The 13672-nt window shown below is 40.2% G+C and overlaps 1 protein-coding gene across 1 annotated transcript; it reads left to right on the forward strand.

Moving 5' to 3' along the window:
• The first annotated feature begins 209 nt into the window (after positions 1-209).
• On the forward strand, positions 210-13351 carry kcnk5a (potassium channel, subfamily K, member 5a). Its single transcript, XM_062439827.1, has 5 exons — positions 210-795; positions 9228-9339; positions 9699-9865; positions 9975-10143; positions 10374-13351. The coding sequence occupies exons 1-5, from the start codon at positions 610-612 to the stop codon at positions 11327-11329; spliced, it is 1590 nt and encodes a 529-aa protein (XP_062295811.1). The 5' UTR covers positions 210-609; the 3' UTR covers positions 11330-13351.
• Positions 13352-13672: the final 321 nt, after the last annotated feature.

Raw genomic sequence — 13672 nt, forward strand, 5'->3', positions numbered from 1 at the left:
AAATTATATTAAATGAATTATAGGCTGTTTTGTTTAATAGTGGCAGGAAAGACTGACCACTACTTACTTTGTGAAGTGTTACATGTACTATAGAGTGTCTTATCTCGACAATGTTACACCTGTAGTAAAAAAAAAAAAAAAAAAAAAAGACTTAACCGCAGCTTGTAGGGTAGGTGACCCCCCCTCCTCCTCCTCCTCCTCACCTCCTCCTTTGCTTTTCTTTTGGGTTGCTCTTCTTCTGGGCGGATCTTGGGTGCTCCTCTCTCTCTCCACTCCCCCTCTTCACTCTCACTACTTTAGCAGCCACTACTTCTCCGGCTGCGCACGTGGAGAGAACACTATATACTTGCAGCAACGGTCCCACGCGCTTTATGACTACTTTTACGCGGTCGTGTCTCGAGCCCAATGTTGTCATCTGCGGCACGCTCCATCCATTTTTTTCAAAGCCCTCGCGCGAAAGAAGAAACATTTTGGAAAGCAAAATACTTGCAGAGAATGACTCCAGCATAACATCGGCTCCTGTTGTTGTCTACCCCCACCTCTCTTGTCTCTTTTTACCCCCCCCCCCCCTGTCCCGCGCTCTCCAAGTTTGAGTCATTGCACAGAAGTATGGTAGATAAAGGCCCCTTGTTGACTTCTGCCATTATTTTTTACCTGTCCATTGGGGCAGCAATTTTTCAAGTTCTGGAGGAACCCAATTGGAAGCTGGCTGAAAAGCAATATAGTTTCCAGAAGGCTAAAATACTAAAGGACTATCCCTGTCTGACTGAAGATGATTTGGATCGAATTTTAGAGGTATGGACAAAAAAAAACTACTGTCACTTCTCCAACAATTTTGAATTCCTCATATGTTTAAGATGAGATGATTTCCAACTGTTTATATGTATTGCTCTGCAGTTTTTCTGTGACACATGAGTGCTTAATGAGCCTCAGCTGGTATGAGATGTTGTCAGCCTCTACTGTTCATCTTTGTGGGTCAACAACAGACACACTTAACAGTCTACTCTACCAGCCCGAAGGCCTGAAGTTGTCTTAGACATTTAACCAGTTCCACCATATTATCTGATGTTATCTTTTGGTGGGATCCCTGTGTTCTCTCTTAATTATGATAAGTGTTTTATAACCTACTTTTAATGACTTTTCTGTTGTAAACCTGATAGTCAGTCTGTCTGGGTGTAGGCTGATTATGATGGCGGGTGTGGAAGGGGGCAATCTGTAACCCTCAAGCCCCATAAAAAATCAGCAGTACATGTTGTTCCATTGCCAGTTTTTCGTGTCCAAAACGGCAATTCTGCAACCAGCGGTGAAACTGGTGCCATTGACCTTTGTGGTTTTCACCGTCTGTCGGCACAGGCTCAATGAACACATCTAGTAAGTCAACACGCCTGTGATTTCACAGGTGTTCGCCTCATGTCATGTTGTTTGCAGACTTCCTCGAAATGTTGAAGCTTTTTTGACCTTGATTTTTTTTTTTTTTTTTTTCCATTTGTCTGAGGTGTTTGAGACAAGATAAAGTAGAAGAAGAGCGCAGAAAAGACTTGATTTATGTGTTCGCACTGGTGTATATGCAGCATTCCATATCAGAGGAATACTTTTCTTTTCTGCACTAATAACACCCGACAGTGTTTCAAACATTATTGCAATGCCTGGTTGTGTTCCCCCCCCTTTTTTTTAACACTTGCAAGCATGACCAGAAACATGTCTCAACCTGTGCCCCCTTTTTTGGGCCCACATCAGTTTTAGGGAGATTTATTATCCCCCCCACCATCCCCCTCCTTCTGCTTCCTTCTGCTTCTCCTTTTTGTGCCCATGAACCCCCCCAACCCCCGTTTCTGTAACACCAAATCCCTGCAATAGCCAAATCTGCTTCGGGGGTGGGACATTATGGTTAAGACATTTTGGAAATGTACCTTTTTTTTTTTTTGGATGTTGTTTCAGTACCACTGCTGAATCAGCGGTCATTTCGGTTTCACTTCTTGAGGCTGTTAAAGTGAAAACAAAAGCAAATACAATAGAATGATTCTTTTGAAAAGACAACATTTAATCTCACGTCTGACATCTTAACCCTTTCCCGAGTTATAGTGTGTTGTGTTGCACTGTTGTTATCATCACACGTGAGGCCTACCAGTGTTTTTCCTCTGTTGGTGTTTGCCAGGACACCTGCTGCAGGAGGCCCTGGAGTCAGTATATAAAACCAACATATACAGTAACAGTATATCGCCCCTTTAGTTCCCTTTTATCAACCTCATTTGTGTCAGGAACAAAGATTCTAGTAGATTTCCATTGTGGAAACTTTGCACAACTTGTTAACAATTAAAAAAATATATAAGCAGGCTTAATAAGAGAAGGCGACACACTCGTAAAAGTTAGTCCTCCCTGTTTTATTAACAAGGAGTTTACTATTAACTATAGGACCCTTGAAGTGGTCACAGTTTACAGATTGGATTTTATGGCCCATCAATGTTGCCTCTTGAGAAGCTGTTATAAACGTTCAGCTGGGAAGAGGAGGGGGACGAGGGGGGGGGGGGGGGGGGGGGTGGAGTTTTTCTCCACATTATCTCTCCTGCGAATAAGAAGTCAACATTCAGAGCGTCCTGGTTGCAGTGTGTGAGCGGCGCGTTGTGTTTAGCGTGAAGTCGGGAGGAGGCGTCATAAAGTTTACCCCAGGCTATACTTGAATACATGCACAGTAGGGTCCATGAGTCTGAGACCACCAGACTTTTTAGACCCTACTGTATGTATAGCTATATGTGAAGTGTGCTATAATTTTATTAGTCTTTGTCTTTGGTGCTCACCAGTTAAGTAGCCCCAAAACTTTACATTTAGATGCATTTAAGAGGGGAAAAGTCCTAAATTGTATCTTTACCATTAGAAAAATAGTTGCATAAATTACATTTCATACATTTTCTTTACCACTTATCATCTAAAGGGTGGCTTGAGAGCTGCAGGCAATTTTAACTGACATTGGGTGACCTCAGTCAGTCACAAGGCAAATATACAGTATAGAGACAGACAACCAGTCACACACACATTCACACCTACAGGCAATGTAGGGTCACCAGTTCACATAACCTTCATGTTTTTAGTGTGTGGGAGGGAGCCAGAGAACCCACGGTCCCCCAACTGTCCAGTGGCGTCACACCCACAACCCTCTTTGCTGTGAGGCGACAGCGTTAACGACTACACCACCGTGCCACTATAATTATACTTCAGATAATAATAATCTCTTAACCAATAAAAACGATGAGAATCTAAAAGAAAGACGCATATATCACACACTTTTTATTGCTATCAAATCTCATGGGATGTTATTCTAAACCAATATAATGCATATAAAGCTAAATGTAATTGTAACATTAAATTAGGTCAGTCAGCAATAAATATGAGCAGTTTACTTGATCAAATCATCTCCAAAACATGTTTTTTTTCCGTCATATAACGCGCTGTAAAACCCTGAACTCATGCAGCACACACACAGCATGAGATGTCATTAGAGTTGCATAAAGTGCTGTGTGTCAGTGACAAACGGAGGAAAATATTCAAATTCTTTAAAGAAAAGTCAATATCCATGTGTTTCAGTTTTTTTTGTTAAAGAAAAAAAGAAGAGATGTTTGTAATATTTGACAATTATTTTTGCCTTTTTTTTTTTTTTTTTTCTTTTTTCTTCTTTTTTCCAACTCTGAATATTAGGCTCCAGAGCTTCCCCCTTTGCAATGAATCAACTGCACCCAGTGATGCAAACTGTGGAGCTGGGGTAGGTTAGGGTAGTCCATGCTGCACATGACCTGAAGATCACGTTTTGTGTGGCCAAATCAGGAGTTTGCAAAAAACCCTGCCAATGTGTTTATCAATACATTGCTGTCACATGCTTAAAGTGAAACATGGCCTCCGGTCAGAATGAAAAAGCGCAGATAAAATGAAGTAGCACACTGTTTTCGGCGCTAGCTTACTTTGTCATGTGCCCAGGGTGCTGTTGAGCGGCCACCGGCTTGAAATAGCAAAGTCTTTCTTCCCCCTTTTTTTTTTTTTTTTTTTTTTTAAAAAAGCGCAAAAAAAGAATGACATTACAATGAAGTCCTGGAAGGTGGCAATGGATGTGAATGTCATGAGTTTAGGTGTAGGCAATTAAAGAGACAGAAATGTCTTTATAGCCTTGTACGCCTCATTTATTTTAACTTTAGACACAGGCACAGCCTCAGGATAAATTGAGAATGTAAGCACACCAATACAGACTGTTCAGAAGGGGCGCTCCCATCCGCAATGAACCTGCGACAAGCTCAATTTAAGCTTCAATTGAGCTCTTAACTTGTAATAAGTCATTGATGTATACTAGGGTTTAATTTAAATGTTAATAAAGTCGGCAAATGAAAAAAAAAAAGACGAAGGAAAAATCCCCATGTGTGGCGTTAATGAAGCAAGTCTCACCCATCACATGCAATATTACCAGCCTTGTTTAAAGCAGACGCTCACAAATCTGTTAATGGTATAATGCTGTGCCGAACAGATGTGAGAATCCTTTCACTGTCTGGAAATGTTTGCTCGCCCCCCCCAACCCTTCTTCTTTTAATGTCTTTATCAAATCCAGAAAAAGCAGTAAATTGGACACGGTAGCCTGTACATTTGTCTTAATCAACATCAGATTCTTCTGTTATTTTGTAAAGATATGATTGGCCGATGCTTTGGAATAAATGGCACACAAACTTGCGTCCCACACCGCTTCAGATTTTCCATCCAGATTGCAAAGTTTCCCCCCCCACGCTCTGTGGCAGATCTTTGATTGGTGCAGACAGTAAAAATCTCAGCATTGTTTCTCTGGATGCATTGTTTGAAAAGCCAGGGGCGGATTTAATGATTTAGGTGGCCCTAGGCAGACTCAGGCATTGGGGCCTCCTACATGCCTTATTTTCACCCTTTTGACTTATTAAGAATGTTGGTGCTGGCAGTGGAAGACGGAATATCCTACTCAAAAATTTAAATGATTAAAACCACAATAAACATAGTGTGTTAAAGGTCCTGCATTCTTAAAATGTAAGAGTGCAGAAGTCTGTTTTAAGTTGGAGCTCATTTTAAGCATAGTTAAAGCTAAAATAAAGCATCATATTTAATTTGTTAATCACATATTTATATTGTGTAGAATCTGTAAAATAATCAGCAAAAAGCTATTAGATAAATGCAGTAAAATGAGAAGTGGTTACTTTTTAATACATGCCATTTAAAGAAGTTGATGATTTCTCTAGTGAGGTCGGTTACTTGAATATTATACTCCTTATGCTACTTTTATATTTATTCTCCACTAGAATTTGGATACAAAATATATCAACTGAAAAAATATGATGCATCATTATAGATTAAACCCAGCGCTTGACCTATACAACATTCGAACTGACAATAAAATGTTGATTATAGCAGTAATGATAATAATAATAATAATAATAATAATAATAATAAAACAAGTAACATAATAAAACTTTAGAACTTTTAAATGCAGGGCTATGGCTTGTAATGGAGTTGTTCTATTATTGTGACTTCTTCCATCATCTCAGTTTTCTTTTCTTATAGGCTACTAGTCGACTCTGTGTTTTCTTATGTTATCATCATTCTCTTTGTGTGTTTTCATGAGGGGATTGGGGGGAAAGGGTTGATGTTCCCATCCACTAACAAATGAGTCAATGTGGTGGTCGCAGCGTCTCCAAAGCGATGGAAAAGTTTGTTCATCTGTAGAGTGTGTGGTTGGGGGGGTGTCTCAAATTGACGTGTTTTTATATACTCTGAGGACCTTTTTGTAAGCACTTTCAGGGTACATTGACTTAGAATAATTACATATTTTTATATTTTATATCTAAATATCATAGTAAAGCTATAGTAGTTGGGTGGGCCCTAAGCAGTAGCCTACCTTACCTAATGGTAAAGTCCACCCCTGTGCAACACATTCACGTCTGTATCAGGAATCAATACACAATGACATAGAAGAGCTTGAGTGACTTCATTGTTTGTGGTTGGGGTCAATCCTGCCCACAAGCAGCTGCTCCTTGGCTGCACTGTGTTCATATACTGGAAGTGGAAAAATACCTAGGGACTGGAATGGTATGCTGGGCCACCGGCTGTCCTGATAACAGTTGGAGTTTGTCATTGTGGCTTTTACTGTCCCCCTGGTTATCAGCGTGTGGCAGTAGTAGATTGCTAAGCCTGCAGTTTGGCAATATTTTCAGTTTTAGAAAAGAAAGAAAGAGAGAAAAAAAAAAAAAGTCAGTCCTTTTTTGCTTTGAAGTGTGTGGGCCAGCCTCAGCGTTGGTCATGGGGATATGGTTTGGCTACTTTTTTATGGCATCGTACTGTAATATCAGTGCGAGTCAGCATATCTCATGCCAAGCTTTTTTTCACAACTTTGTCTGCGGCGTAGTTAAAAAAATAAACAGTGGAACCCTTTATTTTGGATATAGAGCTAGTCAAAACTTATTGCTCTAATTGTTTGTTTCAAAAAGTATCAAACATCCAATAGATAATTTCCACAGATCCTGCAGAAATTTGAAATGAGTCATCCCGCTTGGCGTCGTCTTTTACTACAATGTTTTTTGTTTATTGCAAATTTGCAGATGACAGCGTCGAATTTGTAGCATAAAATGTGTTTTTAAAGCGTTGGCGACATTCTGTTAAGTTGTGTCTGTACCAGCCGTAGCCTTAAATGACACTGCTTCAGTGTAAGAGGTTGCAGGTTTAATTTTCCTTGGCACATATATTTCTATTCACTTCCTCCTATGACATGTACCAGTATGAAGTTCATCAGCAGATATTTTCCTCATTCCGTGCCCTAGGTGTGCCACTTGGCCAAATGCCATTCAGGTGATCATCTGGACAGATTTATAACTATTTACAGAGCTTGCTTGTTTTGTGTTTTTTATTTTATTTTCCATAACTAAATTCAACATTTACAGAAGAATAAATGTTGTTTGTGTTTCCACTGGGTCATGTTTATTTTCCCCCCCCTGTGTTATAGACTAATTACCTCTTCTACAACATTCCATTTCATGCAGTCCATTTTTTGTAAATTGTCCAGCAGTCAGGCATGTGAAGAAGCCCTTAAACAAAAAAAAAAAGGCCAGTCTAACAACATCCTCCTGAGCTGGTTTGGGCTCAGTCTTACACAAAGTGTCTATTTATCTTCCTCCCCCGGTGCTTGTGCTTTTTCCCCCTTGTTCTCAGGGTCATTTATGACCTCTGGCGACCATGAGTTGACCAGTGGCTGACCCTTTCACCTTTTAAGAACCTTGTGCATCGCTAAGCCTGTAGTCAGTGCATGGATACCATCTTTTCATTGGTTCGTGCCTCGTGTACAAGAATCAAACTTTCTCCTTTCCTAGTTTTGAGCATGCGATGGTCAAGACGGTTAAATGGCATCAACGAAGGATTTTCGAAGATTTGCATCAACAAATGGACATTTTGACCTCTAAAACTTTAGTTTCAAAGGTTATATTCCTCGTCCTCCATTCAGCTGACTCTCGTGATTTAGCTTGCACTCTGCCCTCATTGTATTGTTGTGAATCAGCGTTTTGTGCGTCTCAAACTTCAGCACTTTTTATCCGGCAGACAGACTGTGAACATGTGCAAATCACCCTCATGAGTTTAGAAGACGATGCAGAGCTGAATGCATGCACACACAGACCACATACATGACACACAAACATAATATTTGTCACTTTCTTTATGTAATCTTAGTGGCAGGCAAACCTCAAAGGCCTCAAGCTGTTAAGCAGTCATACCTATTAAGACAACCTTTCATATTTAGAGGAAGAGGTTTGGGTAATTTACCAATGTATGTCATGTGCATTTTTGAGTACCTGCTTTTGCAGCTGTGCTTTTTCAAATGCCTCATCACTTTCCTCTACTTTAACCTACATTGTTGGTGGGTGGCGCTCTCAAAACTTGCAGTACATGTGATGTTCTTTACCCTTTTTTCTATGGGAGGTTTCTGTTCTTTATTCAGTTACCAAGGTAACCTGGTATTGGTTTCAGACTACTGTGGTACTGTGTCTCTTGTTTAACTAGTGTGTCCCCCAGTTGTTCAAACGTGTTTGGAGCTAGAGGTACATTTCGTCTAATGTTCTTCACGTCAATAGGGATATACAATTTTTATCAGCTTAAGCCGAATAAGAGTTTAGCCTGAGCAAGGCTTAAAACAAGGTTCCCCATGGATGTAAATGTAGGCAGTCGTTACAGATGCTGTGGTCTGTCAGGAGAACTGGCAAATGTGAAAGTGCGTAAGCAGGACAGTCGTCCACTTGAGTGAGGTTTTGCCTCTTTAATTTCTAGTCATGGATCGAACAAACTTTGTCATCACTGCTGTCATCTCAAAGCCCAACGGAGGCACTGTGTTGTTTCAGCAGACAAAAGAATAGCCTCCCCTTGCGCTGGTAATTACAGAGCAGAACTGTCACAAACCTGTTATTATTAGAGAACCAAGCATCTTCCAGTACTTAAGGGCTCAAATGAATTTTGCCAACCCCTGCACATTTCCCCCTTCAAGCACATTTTAAGAAAGAAAAACTTTGGTTTTTCGTTCTTAAATGTGTCCCAGCACACATTGCCGGGTGTTTGCGAATACCCAAGAGGGGGAATTCAGTTTCTGTTGTGGCCGATCAAGCACACATATGGTTGGAAATGATTGATTAAGCATTTTCTGTATCCTCTGTATTTCGACACCAACGCTTCCCTGCAAGAGTGAGCTAATGTATCCGATGCTTAAGGTGTACAGAAAAAGAAATACAGCATGTAGATTAAGCGCAGAATACCTGTCATGAACAACTCTTTGCATGGTACACATTCCGTGCAACCACTGGAGAACCACCTGGTCCTTTTAAATCCATGCATCATCATGCGATTATGAAATAGCTGTTTAGGTATGCGGCACTTGCCTTCCTGTTTCCCTACCAAAGTAAGCAGAGGTTGGAACTATAAAGCCCTGGGGTTAAAGGCAATTCTCTTGGGTGCCTGAGTGTCGTTTCAGCTCATCAGTAGTGCTGGAGATACCATCAACATATCACAGGAAGGATGCGGTGGAAGAAATGGAGCTTACACACAACAAACTTCCTGTCTTCCTTTTGCTCAACAACATCGGACTCTTATAAACTGTTGAATTGACATTAGCATTCATGCATTTCTGTATTTATTTCTCTTTTAAGATGAATTCCAGCCTTTGCTCAGTTGTGTTCTTTGATCTTATTTGTCCTCAGGTCGTGTCCGAGGCTGCCGGCCAGGGGGTCACCATAACCGGTAAAAAGCCCTTCAACAACTGGAACTGGCCAAATGCTGTTATCTTCGCAGCAACTGTTATCACCACTATCGGTAAGCACTTTGTGGAGGTTTAGCAGTGGCATGATAGAAAAATATGCAATTTTTTATAGATGTAAACTTTTTTTCTGAATCTTGACTGTTGCTAAGTAATGTTAGAACTGAGCTGTTGGGTAGACCTGTCATGCACGGTTGGACAAACTTTCTTGAAGTCAACAATTTAGCTACTCTGTTTTTAGTGTGTTCCATTAAAACATGTTTTTTATATTGCTCAACCTGTCATTAGCATTTCCAAGTCTCTCAAAGTTAGTCTTGCTAATTTGGTTATCTAATAAGATAGGTATGTTGCATTAAATGGTTGTCTCTGCCGTTCATTTAACTCACCACTCTGTTTACACTTTTCCTTTTTAAAGGATATGGGAACATTGCCCCCAAAACGTCAGCAGGCCGTGTATTTTGCATCTTCTATGGTCTGTTTGGAGTGCCTTTGTGTCTTACCTGGATCAGTGAACTAGGAAAGTTCTTTGGTGGCAGAGCCAAGCACCTGGGCCAGTTTCTAACCAAGAAAGGATTTTCACTGGTAAGATGATATGGGCTTTTTTCCATGTCTGGGAAAAGCATTTGCATCTCTCTATGGTATTACGAAACCCCTCACCTGAAGTAATGTCGTCTTTTTTTTTCTTTTCCAGAGAAAAGCTCAATTTACCTGCACAGCTATTTTTCTTCTCTGGGGTGTGCTGGTCCATTTAGTCCTTCCACCTTTTGTATTCATGTCCCAAGAGGGTTGGACATACATCGAAGGCTTATACTTCTCATTTGTCACCTTGACTACAATTGGTTTTGGGGACTTGGTTGCAGGTAAGCTCGGAAATAAATACTCTTGTTTTATGTTGCCAGGAACCCTGTAGTTAAAGCATAAATATCCCTGATTATCTTGAATGCATCACATATAAAAGGCAGTTGAGCAATAATGTATAATGCAATATACACAGATAACAGGAAGATTGTGGTTTATCATTTTGTTATCAAATCATCCAAAGTTATGGCCTGGTTTAATTATACTTTTATACTTTTCTTTGTCCTTGCAGGTGTGGAACCAAATAAAGAATACCCTACTCTGTACCGTTACTTTGTGGAAGTGTGGATTTATCTGGGGCTGGCATGGCTTTCTTTGTTCTTCAACTGGAAAGTGCGTATGGTGATTGAGGCCCACAAGGCACTGAAGAAACGCCGCAAGCTGCGTAAACTATCTCTGGACGAGCTCCGGCATTACAAAGAGTCTCACAAAGCTGCCCTTCGTTTGCCCCCGACTCCAAATGACGTCAACATCTTCAGCTTCCTGTCCAAGAAGCAGGAAGGCTACAATGACTTGATTAAGCAGATTGGCACTAAAAAAGACGGTAGAAACAATGGTAGCAATGGCAACGCAGTCAGTAAATCCAAAGACATGTCTCGCTCTAAGAGTTGTAATGATGCTCCCATGTTTAACGGCCACACCATCCTCAGTCTGGACCGCTCGCCGCGTCAAAAGAGACGCTATAGTTTCAGTGACCGTGTCACTGTTGCCTTTTCAAAGTCCAAGAACTACCTCCTGGGCTCAGACAATGGTTTGCTGCTAACAGAGGACCATGTAGAGGTGGACCTAGATCTTGACCAGGACCCAATGTTTGAGAACCAGCTTGACAAGGATGTCGACCCAGAGAATGGAGGAGGGGGAGAATGTGGAGGAGGTGGTCGAAGGGCATGGGACTCCAAGGATTACCATCCTCTAACCTTCCAAAATGCAAATATTACTTTCATTGACGAGGAGAACTTTCTTAGCAATAACCTGGAGGAGGAGGACGACGATGATGATGACGATGATGATGATTCGAAAGCAAAACTATCCATCACTACATGTGATGAAAACATTGAAACAAACTCCAAGGAGGAGCAGTGCTCTGAATCTGAAGGGTCTGTGTTCACCAGTGAAGGTTCAGAACACGGTCACTCCTATGAGAAACTCGTAGAGGAGTATGCAAAAGAAGACAATACAGAATCTTGAGATAATAGGGTTTTGAACTGTGCAGTCAACACACATTGATCTACTGTTGTTGACTGCGTTATTATTGAAGTAAATGCATTTCTAATGTGAACCGTTTGAAAGGACATCAGAAGTACTATTGCACTGCTGGGGGTCCGATGATGAAAGACTGCAAAGCCCGATCAAATTTCAAATGAATGTTCTGTTCTTGGTGGAAAAATGAAAAAAGCCACATGATTTTGGCTAATGTGAAAGGTTGAGCTTTCTGTAAACTCTTGGAACAAATGACCTGGATCTTGATGAATATGGAGTATTTAACATCTGCTCTATTTATGCCTTTTTATACGGTTTTAAAAACTATATGCCACGCATTCATTGTAATATGCCCAAACCAATAACTATTTTCTGTGAGAGCTTGTTTTTTTACTCATAGGCTAATAAGAAATGATATGTGGAAATGGTTTTAATTTCACATAGTTTCTTCTATACATATTCACCATATTGGTGTTTTTATAATATTTATTAAAATGAAGGACATGGTAGCTTTTTATTCATTGGCTACATGGGTTTTTATGTCTCCCATTGCACAATTCCACCAAATGAGGACAGTGTAAAGTCCATTCCAGTGCAGATTGTCTTTTAGAACCTGAGCCAAACATTGTCTGAAGGAGGTTAAGAGACAATTCTCCCTTTTCTTTTTCTTTTTTTCTTTTGGTATTTCATTTTTCTTTTTGTGAAGTCCTTGATAACTTGTTGTGTCTGAGATTGCTGTTTGTTTTGACTGTAAGCAATAGAATTGTGACTGCACTAGAGGTCATCAGTGATGCATAGGCGACATGTGGAGACCCACAACTAACTGAAAGGAAACTTGGAAAAGAAAGTCATTTACTTTTATAAACAGAGAAGCATTTATGGCAAAAATACGAACATGCAGCCAAGGAGAAATTCAAACTGGAGATATTTGTCCTTTTTTGTATAACTCTGTTCCCAGCCTTTTTTTCTTGACTGCTTTGAGAAAAAAAAAAAAAAAAATCTGGTTTGCAATGATCCTCCCACTGTGACACAGACACCTCTTAGTATACACTCAAACCGGTTTTCTTGAACACACACTTTTTATTGTTGTGTTTTGCTGCTGACAGCACGTCAACTGTCAACCTCTGTTTTTGGCCCTCTACCATAGCAGTGAATAATGGGAACAAACATTTTATAGCAACAATATTCTTTCCCCTTTTTTTTGTCTCTTTAGCACCCTTTCACATCATTGTATTTGCCATGTAAATATTGGCTGAAAGCCCACCAGTAGCCACAAATACAGCTCCTCTCAGGACACGGCCTTGCTACTCGTGTTTGCCTTTGGGGGCTCGCACTGGCATGGATGACTGAAGTACCGCTTACGACAGTCAGCCAAGGTTAACCTGCAAAAGATCAATGCTTTCTTGACGTAGGCTTCGGTTATGAGGCGAGGTTTAGCGGTATTGGTGCTTTCAGTCCTTTTTATAGTATTTTCCCCTCTCGTAGCATTTGAGAACAAAACTGTAAACTTGAGGGGATTCAATTTCATGTCCGTTGCTTTTCACAGTCTCATTTTGACCAATCCCTGCTCCACACCGTGCGCCTTTTGCACACGTTAACTTGCACAAAAACGTGAACCAGTGTTACTTTTAATATTAAGGTGGCAGCGATCGCACTGTCACACAGGGCTTACTTTGAATTTCAAACCAGTCTCAAAATTTAAGCCACATACAGTTCAATCTAAATATACTGTAAATACAGTCTCCATGTTTGTAGTTTTTTTTTTTTTTATGTGAACACAGGGACCAAACCATCCTAACTCCTAACTCTGCCTTATAGATGACTGCTAGGAAGTAAAAATGCCTTAAATCCACTGCAAAGCAGAGGGTATGCAGTACATACAGTACAATATAACATCTGTTGAATGTACTTTGCAACGACTCACTGAAAAGGTGATGTTTTTTTCACACTGGGTGTTTTTATTTTTCTCCTGTTTTTTTTTGGTATTTTGACACAGAGCCACCTGTTTTCTGTACGTTCCTCTCCGTCATTTTCACTGGTTTTCCTGCATGTGTTGGTGCAGCATTTTTATGCAGCCATGGTACTTGGTCTAGACTGAATTTCAAGCATATCTTAAGATTAACTAAGAGCAGGTTAAGTCTCTTTAACCCATTGTCCTACCCATTTTCCTCTTAATGTTGCTCCATTGTGTAAAACTCCAGTATGGTTATGTTTTAGTTGTCTTTTTTTATGATTAAATTATTCATGTTTGTAAAAGTTTGTATATGAATTCTAAACAAAACTGTATATTTCATGTAAAATAAACATTTAATAAAAGTGTTTTTGATCATA

Source organism: Scomber scombrus, chromosome 19, assembly GCF_963691925.1.
Source record: "Scomber scombrus chromosome 19, fScoSco1.1, whole genome shotgun sequence".
Taxonomy (NCBI): Eukaryota; Metazoa; Chordata; class Actinopteri; order Scombriformes; family Scombridae; genus Scomber; species Scomber scombrus.

What these genes read in the sequence shown, in the direction of transcription:
- kcnk5a (XM_062439827.1), top strand. Translation starts at nt 610, where the DNA reads ATGGTAGATAAAGGCCCCTTGTTGACTTCTGCCATTATTTTTTACCTG. An exon ending in ATTTGGATCGAATTTTAGAG is followed by an intron (nt 796 to 9,227) that starts GTATGGACAAAA and finishes ATTTGTCCTCAG; the next exon opens with GTCGTGTCCGAGGCTGCCGG. An exon ending in CCAAGAAAGGATTTTCACTG is followed by an intron (nt 9,866 to 9,974) that starts GTAAGATGATAT and finishes TTTCTTTTCCAG; the next exon opens with AGAAAAGCTCAATTTACCTG.